The 25,123-nt window shown below is 43.2% G+C and overlaps 2 protein-coding genes across 2 annotated transcripts in view; one reads left to right on the top strand and one right to left on the bottom strand.

Annotated features, from left to right (window-relative positions):
• st14 (ST14 transmembrane serine protease matriptase) overlaps positions 1-4,785 on the bottom strand; it is a gene marked incomplete at both ends in the record, with an annotated part of 107,593 nt that extends 102,808 nt beyond the window's left edge. Inside the window, one exon of the mRNA XM_080744203.1 lies at positions 4,780-4,785. Within this exon, the coding sequence (XP_080600329.1) occupies positions 4,780-4,785 (6 nt within the window). The remainder of the gene's footprint in view (positions 1-4,779) is intronic.
• Positions 4,784-25,123, top strand: part of aplp1 (amyloid beta (A4) precursor-like protein 1) — a gene marked incomplete at both ends in the record, with an annotated part of 47,584 nt that continues 27,244 nt past the window's right edge. The window contains 3 exons of the mRNA XM_080744192.1: positions 4,784-4,795; positions 11,916-12,095; positions 24,489-24,618. Of these exons, the coding sequence (XP_080600318.1) occupies positions 4,784-4,795; positions 11,916-12,095; positions 24,489-24,618 (322 nt within the window). The remainder of the gene's footprint in view (positions 4,796-11,915; positions 12,096-24,488; positions 24,619-25,123) is intronic.

The raw sequence follows: 25,123 nt of genomic DNA, 5'->3' as shown, positions 1-25,123 counted from the left end.
GTCTGTGGCTTAACTGCAGCAAAAGGATTACGGTCAACATCAGCCAATCAGGAAGCAGCATTCTCGGTGATGTCACCATTATGAGCAGGGGTGGGCAACTTTGATGATGGCGAGGGCCACTATGTTTCCACCTTCACTCCAGAGGGCCACATTGCATGTTGCTACATCCTACTTTACTTTGTCATTCTAGTATCGCATGCAATAGAAGCAAAAATAGCAGATCTACAAGCTCAAAACGCATCGCGCTGCGATGCGTTTTGAGCTTGTAGATCAGCTATTTTTGCTTCTTTTGAATTGGAATCCTGAATAGTTTTTTTGTTATTTCTTAATTGGTATCCTGAAATGTAACATTTTCATTTAATTTCAAATGCAGTTAGTTATATACTCATGTTAACTTTATGAACCTAAATAGTACAAATACACTGGACATAAAATAAATAAAAAAATGTAATACTACTATCCTAGTCATTAAGCTACTAATATAGACTGACGGAATTAAAGCAGATCATGTTTGGAATTGTAACAGCTGAAATCAATAATATATTCAGTATTCCGGTATTAGTAGTTGAGTTGAGTTATATGGGGGGTTCTACGGGGGAGTCGTGACTTTCTGGCTATCCAGGTAATAAATATGCAACCACATTTCCAATTGCATCTTTTCATGGTAAATTGCTCTGGATTAAAGGCCTGCATTGTAAATTGTTAATGCAGGCCTACTTGGTCTGCTTTTTAACACCATTGTAGGATAGTTACAGTGATCTTTGGACTGGGTGGCCACTAAGTGGAGAGGGCCAATCCTTCAGTATCCCGTTTGGCCGGTGTAGCGATAGGGCGGTGTAGCGATAAGGCGAACTGTACTAACAGGGGGAGCCTTTCCAACAGACTGTAAAGCAAGCGATCTTCATCCCATTCCCATTCATGCGTTTATCGTGCGCTTGCCCAGGCCTTACAGCCTGGGCATAAATATAACGATTGCATCCACCACGGCTTCGTAACTCGCGCGGCCGGCGGAGCGCCGCGCTCGGGCGCGAAGAGCAGGACCTTGCGCCGCTTGCAATGTCGTGGACAATAACTGTGACATATAACCATTGTATTGCTCATCAGTACGGTAGGAGAGCCCGTTCGTACATTTGCCCCTGTTAGTCCACTTCGCCGTCGCTACACCGCCCTATCGCTACACCGGCCAAACGGGATTTCCCCTCAGTAGCCCCGGCCCACAGAGCAGATAGACTTCACATGATTGGCCCACTGACCTGTCTATCATCTGAATACCAGCCTGGTAGCCCAATCACAGGCTCTACTGTCGGCCCTGGAGTCCCACCCAGACATAGAACAGCTGATACAAGCCCACAACGCGTCGCTGCCTCGAACTCATTGTGGGCTTGTAGATCTTTCTACGGTTTCTTGGGCTAGATATGGCAGCCTGGAACGGTTATTCAAGTGCAGCTAAACTTGGCATGTTAGTAAACGTACCACAATTAACAATAATGCATTGCACCTGTGCAGCTGACCTGCGGAACCTGGGAATATACCATTCTGTCAAGATGGGGAGAATAAAAGTGTAGAGCATATAATTATAATACCTTGTTAAAGTGACCATTTTGTAAAACTTTGCATTTATAGTTATTTTACTGTAATTTAACAACATAATAACCAGAACAGAGAGACAAAGAGACATTAATGGATTTATATTTAAAAGTAACTTTTATTTTCCCCCCCTATGGCAGCTGCATACCCCTGCCATACCCAATAGACGCCCTGCCAGTCCGGCCCTGGTGTAGCAACCGGAGCCAGGGTCCAATGCAGCAGCGGATCACTGTCTGACACCTGAACATCTATGACCTCACTGCACGGGGGGAGAGGGGGGGGGGGGGGGTCTGATGAATGGTCTGACTGGGGGGGGGCTTGTAAAAGGTGACAAATGATGAAGAGCCCCCCCTAGCCCCCCCTAGCCCCCCCTCTCTCTTGCCAGGCAGGGAGCAGAGATTGCATCATGGCATGAGATGAGGTCATCCATCCATCCATCCATCCTACATGAGATGAATGTTTAATTAAGAGGAAAGGCTGCTGACCGGTATGTAAATTACCCCCCCCCCCCTCCACTAAGTAAATATATTTACTGCTTGTTGCCAGGCAGAGAAACTCCATGTCTCACGATTTAACGCGGTAGAGAAAATGGACGATCTACAAGCTCACAACAAGTTTTTCTTTTTTTATTGCGACCGTCAGGTCCCAAGTTACTATGAAAACCTCCACCGGCTGTCTGTCAGTCAGTCCGTCAGTCAGTCCCTCCGTCTGTCCGTCACGTCACTCTTTTTGGCCCTACTCTTACGGATGTGGGCGTGCGTGCGTGTTTGTGTTTTATGAAATCATTAATAAATCAAAAGTATTTAGTAACAAGAGATTTCTTTTTTTTTAAATATTTTCGGGGGCTTTCTGCCTTTAATTTATAGTTTACAGTGTAGATTGATTGATTGATTGATTGATTGATTGATTGATTGAGTGTCTGACTGATTGAATACTTTATATTCAAATTACAGCTCTGTATACCGTGGTGTAAACATTAGTGTAACGTAACTAGCAGCCTGCATTTACAAGTACTGTACTTAAATGCAATTTTGAGTTTTTGTACTTTACTTGAGTATTTCCCATTTTCAAAAATGTTACTTCTACTCCACCAGCTAGAAAAACGCTCTATAGGCCCATGCCTTGTTTCCATTCGGGTCCTTTGTATTAAATTCATAGAAACATTTAATGACATACAAATATACAATAGGCCTACTATAAAAAGAAACATCATATATTATGACCACGGATATGCTCTAAAAGTGTAAAGAACATATTTTTCATTTCACCGTCTTTACAGTAAATCCCCCAGGGAGACGAGTGGAGAGTCTGCATCATTCATAACAGGCTGTCCACACGATCCCAGAGCCATCCCTCTCTCCTTGACATTCTATTCTTCTATGTTTTTTTTCCCTTCTCTCTGATCCTCTAACTGTGAATCCGTGCCACGACTTGCACTGCTAAGCTCACGCACCTTTTATATTTTTATCTCAGGAACCATGTGTAAATATGTGTGTGTGTGTATGTAAATATATATATATATATATATTAGTGCTGTCCGAGTTAACTAAATTAATCACAATTAACTCACCGTTATGTTAATCGCGATTAATTATTTTAATCGCAATTAATCGCATATTTACAAACATTGGCTACAATATTGGCTATATTGGCTACAAGGTCCATCCCTGTTGATGTAACAAAAATACAATGTATAATTAAAGCATAAAGGTGGACACAACAGTAATCATTTAGCAGATCCTTATACCCATCAGCTGCAGTCTATTTAATGCAATACCATTATGATTTATTCAGGTTTTTAATTGATTTCGAATAAAAGATTAACATACTTTCGCATAAATCCAGCAAATATTTCCACTCCCAAGTTAATAGGGCCACGAAAGACTTGAAAGATATCCCTCTAAGTTACATTGTGACCTGATAAAAGCTGATGACTTATTTGCGATTAATCGCGCGATTAACTACATAAATCATGCGATTAATCGTGATTAAAATATTTAATCGTTGGACACCACTAATATATATATATATATATATATATATATATATATATATTAGGAGTGCAACGGTTCACAAAATTCACTGTTCGGTTCGGTTTGATATTTTGGTGTCACGGTTCAATACTTTTTCGATACAAAAAAATAAGCAGAAATGTCCTTGATTTATAAATGTATTTTTATAACTACTGTGGAAGTGAGTGAAATGAGACGAGCAGACGGAGTATGGGAGTCCCCACAACCAGTGTCCATTCTGAGGTGAGATACCTCCATCTAGTGTTCACCACACTACGTATTTTTTTGTTTTAACTTTGAACAATACGGTACCCAACCTCTAGGGTAGTGGTTCTCTAAGTGGGCTCTGCGGACCCCTAGGGGTCCTTGAGGGGGTTCCAGGGGAATGTGGATGTGGTGTGGTATTGTATTGTTCGGTACAGGGTCATTTGGTTCGCTATTTTTGGGTTCGGTTCGATTTTCGATATTCGGTTTGATATGTTGCACCCCTAATATATATATATATATATATATATATATATATATATATATATATATATATAATATATATATATATATATATATATATTCTTTGTTGTCTTTTTTCTTGCTTCATCTCCTTTCCTCCCTGTTGTGTATAAACAACACAGTTTATTTATGTTATCACAGTTCCCCACACACAGACACAAACGCACACGTCCACACATACCAGACTGGAGATCAACGTGCGCATGCGCGTGTGTGTGTGTGTGTATGTGGGGGGTGGTCTGCGCGATGGTGGAGGTCTGTCCCCCCCACCCCCACCCCGGCTCCTGATGGACTCCTATCGATCGTGGGGGGGTGAAGGGGGGTGAAGGGGGGGGGGGGGGGGGGGTGCAGTGATACAGTTGCAGCAGAGCATCAGGACATTGATTTTCTGCTTGAAGTGCAGAGTGTGCGTGGGGGGGGGGGGGGGGGGCTGCCAGGTTATCTTCTCAAATATCCGGAAGTTTGTTTATTTATTTATTTATTTGATTAATTATTTATTACATTTTGTGTCGACCTTCCAGGAGATCAAAGCGATAATATGTTCAGAGACGTTAGATTATGGAGATACGTACTGTACTGTACTGTACTGTACTGTACTGTACGTTTAGAGATACGTACTGTAGGTACGTAGGGGGGGGGGGGGGGGGTGTAGCAGAATAGAATGAACCCACACCTGCATGAGGTCACAGGTCAGAGGTCAGGATACCTGAGAAGTGGACCCCTCCCAGACAATAGACTCTTCAAAGCCCTGTCAGAGAAATGAGCAGCCTTAACTTTACTGTACATTCCATCCTGACAGGAAGGTCTACAAGCTCGAAAAGAGACATGTTTGGAGCTGGTGGATCAGTTACTTTCTCTAGCTCAGGGGTCTTCAGCGTTTTCAGGCCAAGGACCCCTTAGTTGAGAGAGAGAGAGAGAGAGATGAAGCAGGGACCCCCACAACCTTTTCATAGATTCCATATAGTTTCATTGTTTGACAGCACAATCATCAGTGTATTTTGGATTCATGTCAATTTGTGTTATCAGATATTTAACCACTTGAACCGTCAATACTTAATAAACTTGACCTTTCACTCTGTACTTAGTCTGCTCTTTTTCCCTCTACACCAAACCTCTTTGCCGAAAATAAACGAGCTTGTAGATCCGCTATGTTTGGTTACCCAAACACCTTCGGTCGCAGTTTACTATGCTAAACGTCACAGCTTGTCCGCGTCCGTCCATCTGTCTGTCCGTCCATGTAGACGTGTACACATTTTTACAGTCTATGGGTTTGCCGCTCTGACATCACTGTGATGTCAGGCGAACCACTCTACCAGAATGGGTCTGCCGCTCTGACATCACGCTCTGGCTTCACTGTGATGTCACACTAACAGAATCCCTTCTATGCCCATATATGGAGTTCCCTGATGTCATCAATATTAATGATGCCCTGTTAGGGACATCCCTGTGATGCCAGGAGGGGAGCAAATCCCTTTCATGCCCATATATGGAGATATGGAGATCCCTGTGATGCCAGGAGGTGAACAAATCCCTTTCATGCCCATATATGGAGATCCCTGATGTCCCTGATGTCCACATCACTGTGGCGCGACCTCACCCTAGCTTGTTGCCCTGAGGTGTCTTACTAGTATGCAGTCTGGGAACTGTAGTCATTATGTATGCAGTTCATTGCTCAAGCCAACATTTGCACATTATTACATGAATATATTTGGTACACGGGGTCATGCATTATTTTGCATATAATGTTTTAAGTTATGTTGCTGAGACTACTGCTGCTATTTATGCCTTTATTTAAACATTTATATCCTTTATTATTCCCTTTATTGTTAACTATGGAACCACTTCACAAGGGTTCTTATCTTGTTGTTTTTTTTATTGTAGTTGTTGTTGTTTCACAGTATTTATCATATCTTGTAGTTTTCATTGTAGTTTTTGACGTGTTGTTTGACGGTATTGTGGTTGACCTTTATGAACGTTGACTAATCAACCTTCTTCATAGTACTATATTCACATCTTCTCTACATGTTCACCTATATTTACTGTATATTTATTTACAGCGCGTTTACAGTTTTATGTTCCCATTCTTTATGCATACATTCTAATTACAACTTCAAAGACTTGTGAGCTGCAGTCGACGGAGGAAGAGCTGTGCTTTGATCAGCCCCCCCCCCCCCTCCCCCCTACACTCTCTCTCCATCCCCCCTCCCATACCCCTTTCTTTCTCTCTCTCTCTCTCTCCCAGGGGCTATACTTTAGCTATTGAAAAATAGCAGATATACAAGCTCTTGTAGATCTGCTATTTTTGAAAAGTCGTGAAAATGTGTGCAACTCTTTGAATGTTATATATATAATATATAATATATATAATTATATATATATATATATATATATATATATATATATATATATAACACATTTATAACTCAAATTTTGAGATGGGGGTCCGTGGCCAAAATACATATAATTTTGGGGGTCCTTCACATGAAAAGGTTTGAGCTGACATAGACACATAGGTTTTTCACCTTAGAAGCATTTGAAATATTCAAAGATTTTGACGATTTTTCAAGAGTAAAAGAGTAAAATCTGGGTTGAACGTGATTTGTGGTGCTGCCTCTGGTGTTGTAATTGTGGACATCCTTGACGTTAAGGAAGTAGTTTGTCAGGTACATGGGTATCTTGGTGGTGTAGTGTATCTTGTACACCAGGCCCATTGAAAGCTGCTGTACTCTGTCAGCTAAAGTGAGCCACCCCACACTTATGTATATAGTGATAAGCAATGAGGTGGGCCAGAGAATAAGGAAGGCCAAGCAGGACCCTAATCAGTTTGTTTTGGGCTGTTTGCTTTGATTTTAAGGCATTTGGGGCATCGCGATGCCATCCGAGGACTCCATAGTCGATGAGGGGCAGAATGAGTGCACCTCCGAGAGTCTTACGTGTTTTGCTGTTGACCAGCGGGGCGACCCTCTGCAAGAATCAAATTCTTTGACTAAAAGGTTGAAGCTCTGTATTCTGATAGAAACCACGGCTACATTGTACAGAGTGCTTGTCTGGTAACGGTAGCATCTCTTTAATGAACGAAAAAAAAAAGAAAAACATTTTTTCAGGTGGGTTACACATTTCAACCAAGCAGGAGAGAGAATCCCACTAAGATCATTCATTCATCAGCTTGTGTTGTCCTGTCCAGTTCCTGCATGCTCATTGATTTGTGTCATCACTTTCCAATTTAACTGGTTTATCCTGTAGGAGTTTTCTCTCCAGATTGAATGAAATCGGTTGGCATCACAACCTGAAAATTAATTAATTTACAATTTACAAGAAGGCTCTTTATCCACAGTGACTTGCAGTATGCAAGGTAAGCACATACTGTACATAGAATGCAGAGAGACAGAGTAGTAGTGTAGGCTATACGGTATGTACGTTGGCTCTCGCCAACGTACCTGGCACTTTGGCTGACTGGTCAGCGTGCATACCTGGCAAATCGGGGTCCCGGGTTCGCCTCCCGGCTGTGACGCTACATTGGTGGCAGTGGTACAGAGGGGAAGTATTCATCCCCAGCGGCGGTGTACTGTCCGGCTAGTAGTCGACGACTGTTCCCCCCTGAGTTGCGTTTGAACCCCCCGGTTTCAAAGTCGATCTTAGATCCTGGCCGGCGCGCGTGGCCGCGCTTCCAGGTAGAGGGGACGACTGTAGGCTATACGGTATGTGCGTTGGCTCTTGCCAACGTGCCTGGCACTTTGGCTGACTGGTCAGCGTGCATACCTGGCAAAGCGGGGTCCCGCGTTCGCCTCCCGGCCGTGACACTACAGTAGTGTCTCAGTAAACTATAGGATCATAGAATGCAGAGAGACAGCGTAGTGTCTCAGTAAACTATAGGATCATAGAATGCAGAGAGACAGCGTAGTGTCTCAGTAAACTATAGGATCATAGAATGCAGAGAGACAAAGTAGTAGTGTCTCAGTAAACTATAGGATCATAGAATGCAGAGAGACAGCGTATAGTGTCTCAGTAAACTATAGGATCATAGAATGCAGAGAGACAAAGTAGTAGTGTCTCAGTAAACTATAGGATCATAGAATGCAGAGAGACAGCGTAGTGTCTCAGTAAACTATAGGATCATAGAATGCAGAGAGACAGCATAGTGTCTCAGTAAACTATAGGATCATAGAATGCAGAGAGACAGCATAGTGTCTCAGTAAACTATAGGATCATAGAATGCAGAGAGACAGCATAGTGTCTCAGTAAACTATAGGATCATAGAATGCAGAGAGACAGCGTAGTGTCTCAGTAAACTATAGGATCATAGAATGCAGAGAGACAGCGTAGTGTCTCAGTAAACTATAGGATCATAGAATGCAGAGAGACAGCGTAGTGTCTCAGTAAACTATAGGATCATAGAATGCAGAGAGACAAAGTAGTAGTGTCTCAGTAAACTATAGGATCATAGAATGCAGAGAGACAGCGTATAGTGTCTCAGTAAACTATAGGATCATAGAATGCAGAGAGACAAAGTAGTAGTGTCTCAGTAAACTATAGGATCATAGAATGCAGAGAGACAGCGTAGTGTCTCAGTAAACTATAGGATCATAGAATGCAGAGAGACAGCATAGTGTCTCAGTAAACTATAGGATCATAGAATGCAGAGAGACAGCATAGTGTCTCAGTAAACTATAGGATCATAGAATGCAGAGAGACAGCATAGTGTCTCAGTAAACTATAGGATCATAGAATGCAGAGAGACAGCGTAGTGTCTCAGTAAACTATAGGATCATAGAATGCAGAGAGACAGTGTAGTGTCTCAGTAAACTATAGGATCATAGAATGCAGAGAGACAGCAAAGCATAGTGTCTCAGTAAACTATAGGATCATAGAATGCAGAGAGACAGCGTAGTGTCTCAGTAAACTATAGGATTATAGAATGCAGAGAGACAGGGTAGCGTCTCAGTAAACTATAGGATCATAGAATGCAGAGAGACAGCAAGTCTAAAATATCAAAGTAGTAATCTGTACATTGAAACTACAGAAAACACCATGTAAACATATGAATCCGTCTAAATAAAATGCCCTGAACTGTATTTCAACCTTTGCATAATAGACTGCATGGTCTTGTTGTGGCCTGATTATGTGATCTAATTAAACCGCATGGAATCAGAGATTACTCTCTCAATTGTGCAATTAGAGCCCAACCAATGCTAGATTATCTGTTCATTAAAGAGCTGGAGAGACACTGTACAGTAATGTACTGTACTTTACAGCAGGGGTTGTCAACCTGTGGGTCGGGACCCCCAGGGGGGTCACCAAATTATTTGGGGGCATCCCCCAGATGTTTAGCTAAACATTTCTAATGTGACAATTTGAGGACTTTTTAATATCTCTAAAATGAATTAAATTAAACATTGGCCAAATTGTCAAATAAAGACGCAGAGATTGTGAAAATAGGCGATCTACATGCTCACAGCGCCTCGCGACGCGAGGCGTTGTGAGCATGTAGATCTGCTATTTTCACAATAGAACCGTGTTATACAAAATGTAATTCCTCAACTCTTAGTGCTTGTCAGGGTGGGGGGTCCACAGTTAAAATACGATTATTTTGGGGGTCGCAGCCCGAAAAGGTTGAGAACCACTACTGTACTGTACTGTACTGTACTGTACTGTACTGTACTGTACTGTACTGTACTAAGGAGCAAGTCGGCACCTGGACAGAGTGACAACTTGCCTACCCACATACACACAGACAGCACCGAACTGCACCGATCACAGGCAGCACTTGCACGCTCTGCTGGCAAACAAAAAGGCCATATATGGCCACAAGTGCACGAGGCGCAAGCTGGCACCTGGACGCTTGCCTCCTTTTACCATACCGCTCCACCTAGCCCCCACCCCCGCTAGCCCCCGCCCCGCCCCGCCTCCCCGCTCTCCCTCCTCTGTCCCAGACGGGAGAGTGTTTTCTGCTGGTGTTTCAGTCCGAGTGTATCAAAGGGTGCGTTCGGAAATGCGCACTGGGTCTGGTTAGGGTTAGGGTTAGTTTTAGGCATAGTTTTACTGAGGTTAGGGTTAGGGTTAGGGTTGGGTTTAGGCATAGTTTTACTGAGGTTAGGGTTAGGATTAGGGTTAGGTTTAGGCACTCACTACACTGAGCACACACCTGGTGCGCATTTCCGAACGCACCCTTTGATACGATGACTTTAGTGTTTTATAATAGACTAATAATCAAAAGTAACTAGGCTATAGTAGCCTAAATAAAGCATCATGTTGTCGACAGCAGGACAACAGGAAGGCAGTTGTTGTTAATTATCGATATAGTTATCTTTATCGTGTGGGAATGACGCTTAAATATGTTCTATTTGTTATTGTTTTCAGCGCCTTTCTTTCCCCTTGTTTGTGAGCACCGTGTTTGTGCAAAATGCGTCGCATATGCGGCCGAAATTGATTATGACAGAAGTGTTTTGTTATAATAATAATCAAAATCTAAATACAGCATTGTCAGCAGCAGGACTTTTTCTTCGTTCCATTTTCTTCCGAGTGTAGTCTGGGACGGACAGGGAGAGCGGGGAGGCGGGGCGGGGGCTAGCGGGGGTGTGGGCTAGGTGGAGCGGTATGGTAAAAGGAGGCAAGCCACCTGGACAGAGTGCAGGTCTAGTTGTTTACATCAGCATGTTTTCCTACTGCCTCCAAGGTCAAAGGTCAATGATTGAGTCCCTCTGTCCTCCCTAACCTCCTGTGTGTGTGTGCGTGTGTGTGTGTGTGTGTGTGTGCGTGCGTGCGTGCGTGCGTGCGTGCGTGCGTGCGTGCGTGTGTTAATGCACTGAAGTGTTCCAGCGGTCAATGAGCTTGTATTAACACCTGACTCCCGATCCGTCCCACAAGCTGCGTGTGCGCGTGCGTGTGCGTGTGCGTGTGCGTGCGTGCCAAACAAAGGCAAACGGATACCCACAATCAATAACATCTAGAGAGAGGAGAGAGAGAGAGAGAGAGAGAGAGAGACAGAGAGAGAGAGAGAGAGAGAGAGAGGGAGGTGTAGGACGTGTGGAGCGTTAGAGGGTGTTCAGCGTCCCTGTGTGTTGTAGGTTGGATCAGGCTTTAAAGGTTTCTTTGAAGGCCAACATCAGTGTTTTGTACTCTGAGTGTGTGTGTGTGTGTGTGTGTGTGTGTGTGTGTGTGTGTGTGTGTGTGTGTGTGTGTGTGTGTGTGTGTGTGTGTGTGGGGGCGGGGGGGGGGGGGGGTTGTAACTGGAGGGGAAGGAGAAGGGGAGACATGTGGACATTCAGGATGTGTGAAGACCACGGGTCCGGATTTAACATGAAGCAAACACAGAACTAAAAGTTCCTAAGATTCGCCGCTAGTTGCGCTGTTTTACATTTGATTTTCTTACCTTAATAAACATTGTCATAAATACTTTATGGTTCACAATCCTGTCGCTAGTTTAAAGCTTCGTTTCAATCACCATGATATGCGTTTTGTGAAAATATGGTCCAATTTATGTTATAGCAGGGTATGCTGTAGGAGGGGCTTGTGATGATTCATCTTTGTTTGCTGCTTCATTTTTGCAAGCTCAAGACAAGGTACCATCAGGGGCGCCACAAGCCCTTGCGGTGCCTGACCCCCCCCCCCCCCCCCCCCCCCCCCCTGGAGCAGCATGCAATTAAGATCTTGCAGGTTGAGTTGAATGTGGACTTTGTCCCACTGCATAACTCCGCCTACCGGTAGCAAAAGAGAATGATTTTTCTGGTTGGCCAGTCAGGGACCAATCAGAAGGGTCAATTGGCCAAGTAAAATCAAATTAACTCTGGTGTCTGTCTGTCTCTCTCTCAGGCCCTAACGGAGGTCAACGGCCCCTCTTCTCCCATTCTCCTGGCGGAGCCTCAGATCGCCATGTTCTGCGGTCGCCCGCTGCTGCACATGAACGCAGAGACGGGGAGGTGGTCCCCGGACCCCCAGGGCCGGCAGGGCTGCTTCACCGAGCCCGGCCAGATCCTCTCCTACTGCCAGGAGGTAAGACCACCCGCCTGGAGCTCATCCACCACCACCACAACAACAACAACAAGGGGCACTCGGGTGGTGAGGGGTAGCCAGTGGCGTCAGTTCAGAAAAAGCTAAGGTATGGCAACATGACTGGTGTCTTGCACGCGCGCCTTCGCGCGCGCAAGACACCAGTCATGTTGCCATACCTTAGCAACAGGCATGATACATTTATTTTAGTAATTCCCCCCCCCCCCCCCCCCGTTTCTACGGTTTCTTGGGCTGGATATGGCAGTCTGGAATGGTTATTCAAGTGCAGCTAAACTTGGTTAGTAAACGTGCCACAATTAACATTAATGAATTGCACCTGTGCAGCTGACTTGAGGAACCTGGGAATATACCATCTTGTCAAAATGGGGAGAATACCTTTTTAAAGTGACAATTTTGTAACATTTTGCATTTTTAGTTATTTTACTGTAATTTAACAACATAATAACCAGCACAGATAGACAAAGAGACATTCATGGATTCACATTTATAAAGTAACTTTTATTTTCCCCCATGGACCCAGGGTATGGCAGCTGCATACCCCTGCCATACCCAATTGACGCCCTGGGGGTAGCAGGGGTCTTCAACGTTTTCAGGCCAAGGACCCCGTAACTGAGAGAGAGAGATGAAGCAGGGACCCCCAATATATACTGTATAAATGTGTTATGCAGATTTTCATCGACTTATTTGACAGCACTGTCATCAGTCTATTTTGGATTCGTGTTAATATTTTTTTTTCCCCAGACATTTAGCCACTTCAATCTTCGAAACTTGACCTTTCTCTCTGTACTTGGTCTGCTCTTTTTGACCTCTACACCAAACTTCTTTGCTGAAAATAGCCGATCTACAAGCTCTCAACGCCTTATTGAACTCAAGTCTCCATAGCGTGAGTAATCAATAGACAATTAAGTCATTTTGGGGGTGAACTACTCCTTTAATGACCAGAGCAGGACAGAGAGAGCTGCTCTAACATCAACGTGAGATCACGTTGTTGAATACCTCGATATCGATATTACTCACGATATTAGTGAAAACGATTGCATTATAGTTTTTAATGTTTTTCTGCTTTAGGTCCACTGCCTGCCTAAACCAGATAATGAATAGCATATCCATGCATGCACACCGCACAGAACACATAGAATAAAGACATTAAATGCCCATTTCCATTTTAAAACAATGGTTTTATTGAAATATACCAGACGGTTACAGATGGACTGCTTTTTTGCACGTGCTACATACATGCATACAGTGTGTCTGTTAATTTATATGACACATACACCAATACCTCATTTCAAGCTGCCTTCGTCGTTATGTACTGTATACCTTGCATGTTGATACCTCGATGAAGGTACATGTTGGATATACTGCCCAGCCTTAGTCAGAACGGTCCTCTGGATGTCTGCCTCCATCCAGGAAGGTTCTGCACCTGCTCTGTTCCTCCAAGGCTCTGACACTCTTTCACTTCAAGCTGTTTCTGGTGCTTCGGAGCTTGTAGATCGTCTGTTTCTGGCGCTTCAGAGCTTGTAGATCGTCTGTTTCTGCCGTTTCGGAACTTGTAGATCGTCTGTTTCTGGTGCTTCGGAGCATGTATTGTAGATCGTCTGTTTCTGGTGCTTCGGAGCTTGTAGATCGGTTGTTTCTGGTGCTTCGGAGCTTGTAGATCGGCTGTGCAACAACGCCATGCGCAAACAAACTATTTCTACATTCAAGTTCAGGCGAGTAAGGAAAGGGACATCATTTCCACTGCGATTCTACCAGATTGAACCAGAGGAACCAAGGATTTTGTGGTTCCAGTTCCGAACCAACTTTTACGGTTCGGAACCAACTGGGTTCTCGTTGGAAAAGCTCACCTCTGGTTCGACCCATAGGGGGGAGAAAGAGCAGAAAGAACCCGAACCCCTTCTTTGCCCGGTCGAAAAGGGTGCCATGGCATTGGTCCGAAGGTTCATTGGTCCGAAGGTTCATTAGTCCGAATGTTCATTAGTCCGAATTTGTTAAAGTGATCCCTGGCTAATACGACAAATATGCCTTAATACATTATAATTGTCCTCTATAACTACAATGTAAAATTAAAAACATCTCAAATATTTTATTTCTTCTAGAAATAGCTAATCTTTCTAGCCTAGTTCCAGACCCTGAATCGCTAGCCACACCCCTTTAATTTTTTTGTTTCGGCGATTCAGGTCTAGAATCGCTCTCAATGAGGAGGCCTGCCTCGGTTGAAAATCCAAACGGGCGAATCAGCGTCGTGAATCAGCGTCTTGTGATCAGCGTGGGTGGGGGTTTCCCAGAACTCATGTGTGTTTCCAAGTACACCAACGCCGCTGCCGTACCGTACCGCACATCGTGTCGCGGTAAAATGCGGTAAATTGCGGTAAAATGCGATCGTATCGATCTCGCTATGAAACACCAGTAGCAGGCATGTTATGTTGTGTTTGATTACTAGTTCGTAGTGCTCTTATTCTGACTGTTTCTTTGGTTAGCAAGTAGCACTAGCAAGCAACAGGTTAGCCACTAGCCAGCCAGGCACACATAACAACACTATGTCATGTGTTGGTCGGTGAACCAATCGCTGAACAGTGCCTCATTTTGGCAACGCCCATCCCTGCAAAAGCCGTGGGCGGAACTGACTTCAGACTGAATAATGATGTGAAACGAAATGTCAATTCAGGCTGAGTGTCAGGCTATAATCTTTCAGTCAATAGGGGAAATGCCTGTCGCAAGTTGATGATGTCATAAATGTTATGTGTGGTCTAATTTATGGCATGCATGTGCAAAATAAACCACAAACACATTTGAAATATTGATTTGATGCTCATATTAACCATAGGAAGTATTACGTTTGTTTTTATTTGCACATTCATTCCATAGATTCCATAGGGATAGATCACAAATTACATTTATGACATCATCAACTAAACTTGCGACAGGCATTTCCCCTATTGACTGAAAGATTAGCTATTTCTAGAAGAAATAAAATATTTAAGGTGTTTTTAATTTTACATTGTAATTATAGAGGACAATTATAATGTATTAAGGCATATTTGTCGTATTAGTCAGGGATCACTTTAAGAATACTATGCCTAACTCTAACCCTAACCCTAACCTTAACCTCAGTAACCCTAACTAAATTCGGACTAATGAACCTTTCGGACTTATGGGCAGTCCCCGTCGAAAAGTGGCCGTTGAGAACCCCGAGGGTCCCTGGACCACATGTTGAGAACCCTGCTCTGCTGCTATAGAACAAACACTCAGGGGAAACCAAAAGCAGAAAGATAATTCAATCCCTGTCTTACGTCATCTATATGCAGTATTTAATCATATGGATTTAATCATGTACCTTTATATAGCCTAGCGTATAATGTCTTTCATCATCTATATATACACAGTATTTAATCATTTTGTATTTAATCATGTATAGCCTAGCGTATAGCGGAGCCCGGAGGAAATATACCAGGCCTATATCCTTACGCCTGTCTCGTCTGACTGCTGTCCTCTGTGTGATTTAAACCCGCTTCATTTTGCCAGTTTGGGTTTTCTCACTGTGTAGAGGACAGAATCCTGGTCTACAAGATACAGGCAGCTCCACCAATCACGTTCAACCAGTGGCGTCAGTTCAGAAAAAGCTAAGGTATGGTAACATGACTGGTGTCTTGCACGCGCGCCTTCGTCATGTGCCATACCTTAAGCTGGCAATACACTACAAGATAATTGGGCCCGACTGAATCGGGTAGAATTAAACACTACAGGAAATTTTTTTCAGATTATTTGACCAAATAATCTAAACGGGCTCACACTAGCCGTTTTGAACAGTCGGGCGCTCCGCACGCTACAGGATTCTATCCCGATTGAGTCGGGCTCGAACACAGCAATAATAAATAATATAATTGATACAAATGCCACGGGGGCTGTTCTGAGCGCTGTGCTTTGCAACACGCACGCACACGCACATACAAACACATTACGTTATCCACTCACTCAAAACACAACACCGCCTCACGCAACGGGGAAAAAAAAGCTTCAATATGGAAGTCGTGTCCTATTTTGATGATAATATGAGTTCACTTTGACACGTTTCATGTTCATCCAACTCTGACATCCCCTCTCTCTCCTGCGCTATAGTCGAGTGCTGCTCCTTCTCACGGTGCCTGATTTATGATTAGTCGTATGACGGTGTAGCGCACACAGAACATAGATCTCCAAGACCAAACGGTGTCCCTTCCGTGCCACGTTGTAGGCTTGTAGATCAGGGGAGAGCCCCCGTAGTAGGCGTGTACTTCTTTGATGTGATGTGCTGGACTGGTCGCTGCCTATGACTGACTGCAGACAGTGGCTGGTAGCGTTATTTCTTCTGTTTGTTTTTTGGATCGGGTTACCGTTGAGTTTTAATTTAAATCCCAATCATTCATGATACAACCTAATGGACGGACAGACGCTATGAAAAGTGTGTGTGTGTGCGCGCGCGTGTGTGTGTGTGTGTGTGTGTGTGTGAGTGAGGCAGAGGGAGAGGTGGAGAGAAAAAAAGAGATGGATCTGTCACTCAGTCAGATGTATGCTCAGAGACTTGCGTCTATCAGCGGCTGCTGTAGCCTACCTATTTTCTCTCAGTCCCCTGCTGCTGTTCCAGTCTTCCAGACCAGTACTGATCCAGGAAAATATCAAACATGTTTGAAAAGAGTCAGGCTGGCCCCGACCGTCCTCCGAGCCACTCGGCTGGGCTCCGAGTGGATCTCTGAGACCTCACGCTAGACGACGTTCATGCCCGATTGTCGGGCCCGTTTCAGTCGGAGGAAGGCCGATTGTCGGGAGGGTAATTAAATAGCCCGATTATCGGCTAGTGTAGGGCCGCCTTTAGCAACAGGCATGATACATTTATTTTAAGAAGAACATTTTATTTTCTCCCTCGTTTCTACGGTTTCTTGGGCTGGATATGGCAGCCTGGAACGGTTGTTCAAGTGCAGCTAAACTTGACATGTTAGTAAACGTGCCACAATATTAACAATAATGCATTGCACCTGTGCAGCTGACCTGTGGAACCTGGGAATATACCATTTTGTCAAGATAGGGAGAATATAAGTGTGGAGAATATAATTATAATACCGTGTTAAAGTGACCATTTTCTTAAATTTTGCATTTGTAGATATTTTACTGTAATTTAACAACATAATAACCAGAATAGACAGACAAAGATACATTCATGCATTTATATTTAAAAGTAACTTTTATTTTCTCCCTGGACCCAGGGTATGGCAGCTGCATACCCCTGCCATACCCAATTGACGCCCCTGCGTTCAACCCAGACTTTGGCTCAAACAAGGGGTTACATTTACTCTCCTGCAATGCAATAAAACGCCCTACCGACGTTCTTAAAGGAGTGTGAATCCTTATCCTCATTTAAAACCGCTGCAGTCTGGAACTGGCCCCTGTAAAAACTCAAAACCTACCTACCAACAACCCCCCGAACTGTTTACTATACATTGTTCTATTTTTTAGTTTTCTACTTGTTTACATGATGCTCTAGTTCAGTGGTTCTCAACCTTTTCAGGCCACGATACCCAAAATAATCTTATTTTAACAGGGGACCCCCCACCCTGACGAGCACTAAGAGTTGAGACATTACATTTTGTATAACACGGTTCTATTGAGAAAATAGCAGATCTACATGCTCACAACTCTCTAATATGACAATTTGGCCAATGTTTAATTTGTCATTTCAGTGGTATTAAAAATTCCTTAAATTGTCACTTCAGAAATGTGCAGATACACACTAAAACGTAATATTGTTTTGTTTACTGTTGAGTGAGAAAAGGTAATCATCTGGGGACCCCCAAAAACATTCAGGTTGAGAACCACTGCTCTAGCGTTGTATTGTATAATGTGTCTGTTTAATTGAGTGCACAGGACCCAAATGGAAACAAGCCATATGCTTAGCTAAGGGCTTCATCTCTCTCTCTCAGCTAAAGGGTCCTTGGCTCTGAAAAACATTAAAGACCTGTGAGGTAGATAAAAAGTCCTAGATAATAAAAGTATAAATCTTTAGAGACAGATCTAGATAATAAAAGTATCAATCTTTAGAGACAAATCTAGATAATAACAGTATACATCTTTAGAGACAGATCTAGATAATAAAAGTATCAATCTTTAGAGACAAATCTAGATAATAAAAGTATAAATCTTTAGAGACAGATCTAGATAATAAAAGTATAAATCTTTAGAGACAGATCTCACTAAGGAGCTCAGTGTTTCAGTGCTGCTGCTGCATTATGTCTGCTACCTTCCTGCTCCTTGCTCCACCTGCTGGTGAGACCTGAGCACTGCAGGCAAGTGCTGGACAGCAACCAAATAAGGAGTAGGCCTATTGTACTCTGGTACAACGTTGAGGTATTTCTTTTATACTAAAATACTACTGTATGCTATACTATATGTATATACTAAAACTATAATATGCATACATATAATAATTTCTTTTTTTTGTGATTTATTTACAAGGCACTTTGTAGATTTAGATTGCTATTACAAAACACTATGTTCTGTCTGTTCGAGAGCCAGAACATACAAGCTCACAAGTCACAACGTGTTAACACGCTGTGAGCTTGTAGATCTACTATCTTCCCAAGATTTTGAAAATGTTTGGAAACAATCTTTTTACTTTTACTTAGATATCGCTTTGGATTTGATATATGTGTCCGAGGCTGGTGGAAACGGCCAAATGTCGGCAATTTTACAAGGCAGAAAATGCGAAAATAAGATTGATTTAAAATTTTCTTTGTTTTTCGTTTTTGTATATAATTAACAGTTTGAATATAGAAGAGGGTTTTCATTCCATAAGATATCTTTGTTAAGGTCGGTATATGGCAACATTAGTGTAGCAAAGTTGCCTTCTTTGGGAGAGTTTTACTGTTGTTTTAGGAGGCGGAGAATTGAGCTCTTTAGATTTGCATAGCGATTTCACGGGAGCACGATTGGTTGAAGGAATGCATTGTCTCGTATTTCAGCACGCCCATACAGCGTGCTATCTGCTTGTAAACAGTCTACACAGTAACTAACTTCATCTCGCTAATGTTAACGGTTTGCTGAAGACAGTATTCTGGAAGGATGTCTTTTTTTTATGTATACATCGTGATCTCAGTCGCTCTCGGTCGTCTCGGACACACAAAGAAAACGTGGAAAATCGAAGCAGCATGTTAAAAATTACATTGCATTACAGGCGGCACGCTCACTCGTCTGTAGTGAAAATAAAAGATACAGTTTCGCTACTCACCAAAACAAAGACGTATTTGGGGAGTTGAAAGCCTACTTTACTTAGTGGGAACACTCAGAGTCCCCAAAATCGCGTCTAAAATACACTTTTTTATCCAGATAACAGAATATTTCACCGGAAGGCAAAATGTGCAATGGACATTTCTATTGACAAGATCTGTAGAGGGCGGTGTGGAGTAACTAAAACCTCCGGTGAAAAAGTTTATTCTCTGGTATAAAAGTGTATTAAAGTGTATTTTAGACGTGAGGTGGGGGTTTCTGAGTGTTCCCACTAAGTAAAGTAGGCTTCCATCACCCTTACGCCGTCTTTGTTTTGTTGAGTAACGAACCGTATTTTATGTTTATTACATGCAGACGAGAGGGTTCGCAGCCGTTCCTGCCTCGTACGGGCTCATTGGTGACATAGCGTCAAGCGTCTCCTTGTTTCACTGGCTTTTAGCATTAAACTGCTGAGAGACTCTGAACTCACTTACTCAGCGTTTACATTACAAATCATAGTAGGCTTCTGCTTAACACAGTAGCCTACGACCAAGAAGAAGGGAGAAAAATTCTCTGTCCTGCGGGAAAAACCACAGATCTTCTCGTAATGGACAGCGTATCTCACATCTCAGCCTCTCGTCTGCTGCAGCCCATGAACGTCTCTCCGTTCTGTGTCCGAGCTAGAGTGCCCTAAAAAGTGTGTTTTGCAAGCCCGCCCGCCGCTTCCCACGTTCTTACTACAAAACGTGCTGCATAAGTGCTCTGTGTTGCTAATGCTCCCAAGAAAGAAAACGTGTAAATCCATTGATCCAAACTGTAGAAGACCGTGCTTCACTGCTTCTGCTTTAGCTGTCTGCTTTATAGTCCAGTCATTTTAGGCCAAAATTAGGCTAAATCTAAAACAAATTGCAATAGTAGCAAACTCAACTGATTTTGTAACCTCAATATGTCCTTAGTGAGAGAAAAAAAGTCCCAAGGAATCCCATCAGGGGAAAGTTTTGAAAACGACCTACCTACCTTCACTTACTATACACTACAGTAGTGTATAGTACTATTGCAATTTGTTTTAGGTTTTTTCATATAATGACTGGACTATTTGCTGTGTACAGCAGATGCTCCGCAAGCTTCGTAGCCGACGTTAAAGAGTACACTGTAAACACTTTCTTTTGTAATAGACTTTTTTTTACACTGTAAAAACTTTTTCTTTTGTAATACACTATTTTAGTGAAAAATAAAAACTACAAAAAGGAGAAAATGACAGGATGAGCATATAAGGAGGGGAGGAGGTAGAAAAGACCACTGGCCACTATTTCTGACATGGCTGCAAGCACTATAGCACAATATATTACCACAGGTCTACTACTAAATAGTAGTTTTAAATAATTGTAGTGGATTAAAAGTACATTTGAAGTTGACAGCTACACCACTGTGGGTGTGGTTTGACTTGGGGGGAGTGATTTAGGGGTGTAGGTAAGTACCTATTGTCCCTCCCATTGTCACACCCACTTCTGGCTACCTAGAGGTGTCAATGTTCCTGGCATTCAAATGGCTTTTTAAGCACTTTGGGGTTTATGGTGCAACAAGTTTAAAATGTCCATAACTTCTTCAAATATGCTCCAATTTCAACAAATGATACATCATATGAAAGCTTAGATTCTGTACTTGGATAATCTGTACAAAAAAGAAAAATGACCAATGCAGACATAAGGAACAAAGTACCAGACCCAGTCACATATGCAAAACACCTTTGTACTTTCAATACAGGAGTATACAGTCTAGACAGTCAAATATCAAACTAATAATGTGTACATTTGAAACTATAGGATAGGCTACTACAGGTATAGGTAAACAATTCAACTGAACAAGCTATCTAGATCTCTGCTCCTTGTACATTGATTTATATTATTCTGTGTTGCACTCTGAAAATAGCCGGTATAGCTGAGCTGCGACGCGTTGTGAGCTTGTAGATCTGCCATTTTCAGCACTGACGTAGCGACCCCCCTGCCGGGCCCCAATGCAAGGTTTTCAGCTCAGCCCCCCCACACACCCCATCTCAAGAACAACACTTTTTGGACTGATAACAGTTGGCTCAGCGGCCGGCCGACAGAACACTGAACACAATAATATACAGTACAGAAGTAAAGTATAAATACTATATTACCTTGAATGGACATTCTGTCCTCCACTTCTTCCTCCTCCACTGAGTCACAGACTGATCAACACTAGTAGCATACTTGCTTCTGCAACCTAACCCTAACCCTAACCCCTTTAAACCCCTTTAAGAAAAAGAAAATCGTCCAAAGAAATTAGTTTCAGATCCATGCTGTAAACTAGCGGTAAACAACCTGACAACAGCTTCATGCTTGGCGCTAAAATGTAAACAGGAAACAGCTGGCCAACAAGCAACATCTGATTGGGCAATCATGTAGCAGTCAATGCAAGCATCAAGATAGAGTTTCCTCTCAATTCGGTGGGCATTTCAAAATAAAGGTTTTTCTGTTGTTGCTGTTGTTTTTAAGTTTTTCCTGGTAGCGGTGGCGGGCCTCCTTCCCCTCTGGGCCCTCTAATGCGACTGTATTCCCTTCATTCCCTATTGCTACTCGCCTGATTTTCAGATCACAACGTGGCGCGCTGCGACGCGCTGTGAGCTTGTAGATCTGCTATTTTCAGCATGCAACTAGGTGTACAATCAGGCACCTTAGGACGCCATCAAGGCACCGCCAAAATACATTTATAGTCGACTAAATCAACCGTAGATTTAGTCGACTAAAACTGAAACATTTCGGATGACTAAAACTAGATTGAATTTTATTCAAAAGACTATGACTAAAACACTAGCTTGTAGCGACAGCAGCCATGCAGTGAGCCAGTGGCGTCAGTTCAGAAAAAGCTAAGGTATGGCAACATGACTGTCATGTTGCCATACCTTAGCAAGAGGCATGATACATTTATTTTAAGAAGTACATTTTATTTTCCCCCCGTTTCTATGGTTTCTTTGGCTGGATATGGCAGCCTGGAACGGTTGTTCAAGTGCAGCTAAACTTGGCATGTTAGTAAACGTGCCACAACTAACAATACTGAATTGCACCTGTGCAGGCAGCTGACCTGCGGAACCTGGGAATATACCATTTTGTCAAGATGAGGAGAATACAAGTGTGGAGAATATAATTATAATACCTTGATAAAGTGGCCATGTTTTGAAATGTTGCATTTGTAGTTATTTTACTGTAATTTAACAACATAATAACCAGCACAGTAGACAAAGAGACATTCATGGATTTATATTTAAAAGTAACTTTTATTTACCCCCCCTGGACCGAGGGTATGGCAGCTGCATACCCCTGGCATACCCAATTGACGCCCCTGTAGTGAGCAGTGTCCCAGCTGAGTGGAATGCGATTAGTGACACATTATGCATCTAGGATTGTTCTTTTTTCCATGAAATCCCATAAAACCTTTCTATTTTCCCCCTGATGATGATGATGATGATGATGATGATGATCATGGCCTTTGAGCCTCAGAGTGTCTGAGTGCGTTCAGAGCATTAAGCTTCATTAAAAGCATTGTGAGTGTGCACTAATTTAATTTCACACGCGACTTCATTCAATTAAAATATAGGTCAAATTATTACACACTCAATAATAGTAGAATATGTGCAATAATCTGACCTATATTTTAATTGAATGAAGTCACGTGTGAAATTGGTCATATTGAAGAGATGTGTTTGTTTGTGTGTGGGGTGGGAATTTGGTGGAAGTGATGCGTTAAAGGGAAGTTGCGTCGTGCAGTGCAGGTCTGTTTACATCGCCCAGCGAAACAAATCAAAATAAATCGTAGCTCTTAACTCGCTCTTCTCTCTTGTAACGTTGTCATTAGCTCTGGTCCATAGCGTTAGTGGAGTTCTCCCTATCGCTATGCTCCTCTACCGCTGCTCGGTGAAATCTCACTCTTTCGAACGACCATCATTTCCACTGAAAGGTTAGCGACTCACCCCACGGAGGTTAGGGTGAGGGTAAGGGTTAGAGTTGGGTGTCGAAAAGATGACATGTACAGTAGAAACAGCGAAGCGCTCCCCCTATGCTCCAGCTTGGCAAAACCGGAAAGCCGTCTCGTCTGGTCCGAAAATAACAAAAACTGTTTCGCTACACACCAAACCAAGGGTATCAGTGGGGAGTTGAAAGCTTACTCTACTTAGTGGACAAAGTCTGGGCCCCCCACCACACGCTTAAATTACATTTCTAGGGAGTATTGAAAAATAGCTCAGACTGCGTCCACTAAGTAGAGTAAGCTTTCAACTGTCCACTGATACCTTTGGTTTGGTGAGGGGCAAAACAGTTTTTGTTATTTTCGGACCAGACAACGGGGCTTTCTGGTTTTGCCAAGCCGAGGCGGAGGTAGAGGAACATAACTAACGCTATGGACCAGAGCTAGTTTTGGATATGGTTTTACTGCGAGCGCAGCCGGAGAAGCGGAAGAAACATTTCAGCAGTGAATACATTTTCGGGAACACCGCACTGTGATTGGTTGGCCAAAAAGACAGCTTCCGGGGAAGTTCACACAGAGAAAGTCGCACCTTTCTAGGCACTCGCTGCCTCATGCCGTGAGCAGGCTTTTCTCTTGGCTGGACGAGTTAACCTCCTACACAGCTACAGACCCTGATGCTAGATAGGAGAGTCCAGTGGCGTCACTTCAGCAAAAGCTAGGGTATGGCAAAGATGGGAGTCCTCATGCGCACGGCCACGCGCAGAAACATCGTAACACATCTGTCTTTCTCTCTGTCTTTCTTTCTCTCTGTCTGTCTCTCCGTTTCCCTCGATACCAAATGTCTTTTGATGAAAATAGCTCTAGATCTACAAGCTCACAGAGCGCTGTCAGCCTGTAGATCGGCTGTTTTCCTCCGAGAACAGGGACGCTATATAGTGTTGACGTGTTGAAGCCTCTCCTGCCTGCATGTCCAGATGTCCTCATCAGATGTCTGTCCCTCCTCCCCCAAAACCAATGTCCAACTCTTGTTCTTGACCTGTCCGTTCTGTCCCCCATGTCCCCTTCTTCTGTCCCTCTCTGTCCTCCTGTCCCCCCCTGTCCTCCCCTGTCCCCCCCTGTCCCCTCCTGTCCCCTCCTGCCCCCCTGTCCTCCTAGATGTACCCCACCCTCCAGATCTCTCACATAGAGGAGTCGTCCACTCCGGTCACCATCCCCACCTGGTGCACCAAGGGGTGGGGCCACTGCCAGACACACCCCTTTATCGTGCTGCCCTATCGCTGCAGAGGTAAGACATGCCCCCTTTATCCTCCTGCCCTATTGCTGTATAGAGGTAACAAACAAGACACGCCCCTTTATCCTCCTGCCCTATCGCTGTAGAGGTAACAAACAAGACAAACCCCTTTATCCTCCTGCCCTATCACTGTAGAGCGATTATATAACAAATAATTATTTTTATTATTATTATTTTTTCTGAATCCAATGCAAACATTTGTTTTGCAGGAAAAACATTCCTTGGGCTAAAAACGGACCCCATAAAACTATGGTTTAGTGATGAGTCATCACTTTTCAAAGTTTTGTGGTGGCCGTTTCTCGGAAAGGAATGGTTTTCGTGCAAAACAAATGCTTGCATTGGATTCAGAATCCCCAAAAACACCTAGTTTGACCCCTCACATGCTACTTAAAGCATATTTATTTTTTGTATTATTTTACTCTATAGTAAAGTCTATGAGAGCAACTTTGATTGGCTCCCACAAGTTTCCCAAGACAAATCTGCGATGCCCCTATAGCCA

The sequence above is a fragment of the Nannobrachium achirus genome (assembly GCF_963921795.1).
Source record: "Nannobrachium achirus genome assembly, chromosome: 2".
NCBI classification, from domain to species: Eukaryota; Metazoa; Chordata; class Actinopteri; order Myctophiformes; family Myctophidae; genus Nannobrachium; species Nannobrachium achirus.
Note: the sequence above shows the minus strand (reverse complement) of the source record. Positions and strands in the feature narration are given on the sequence as shown.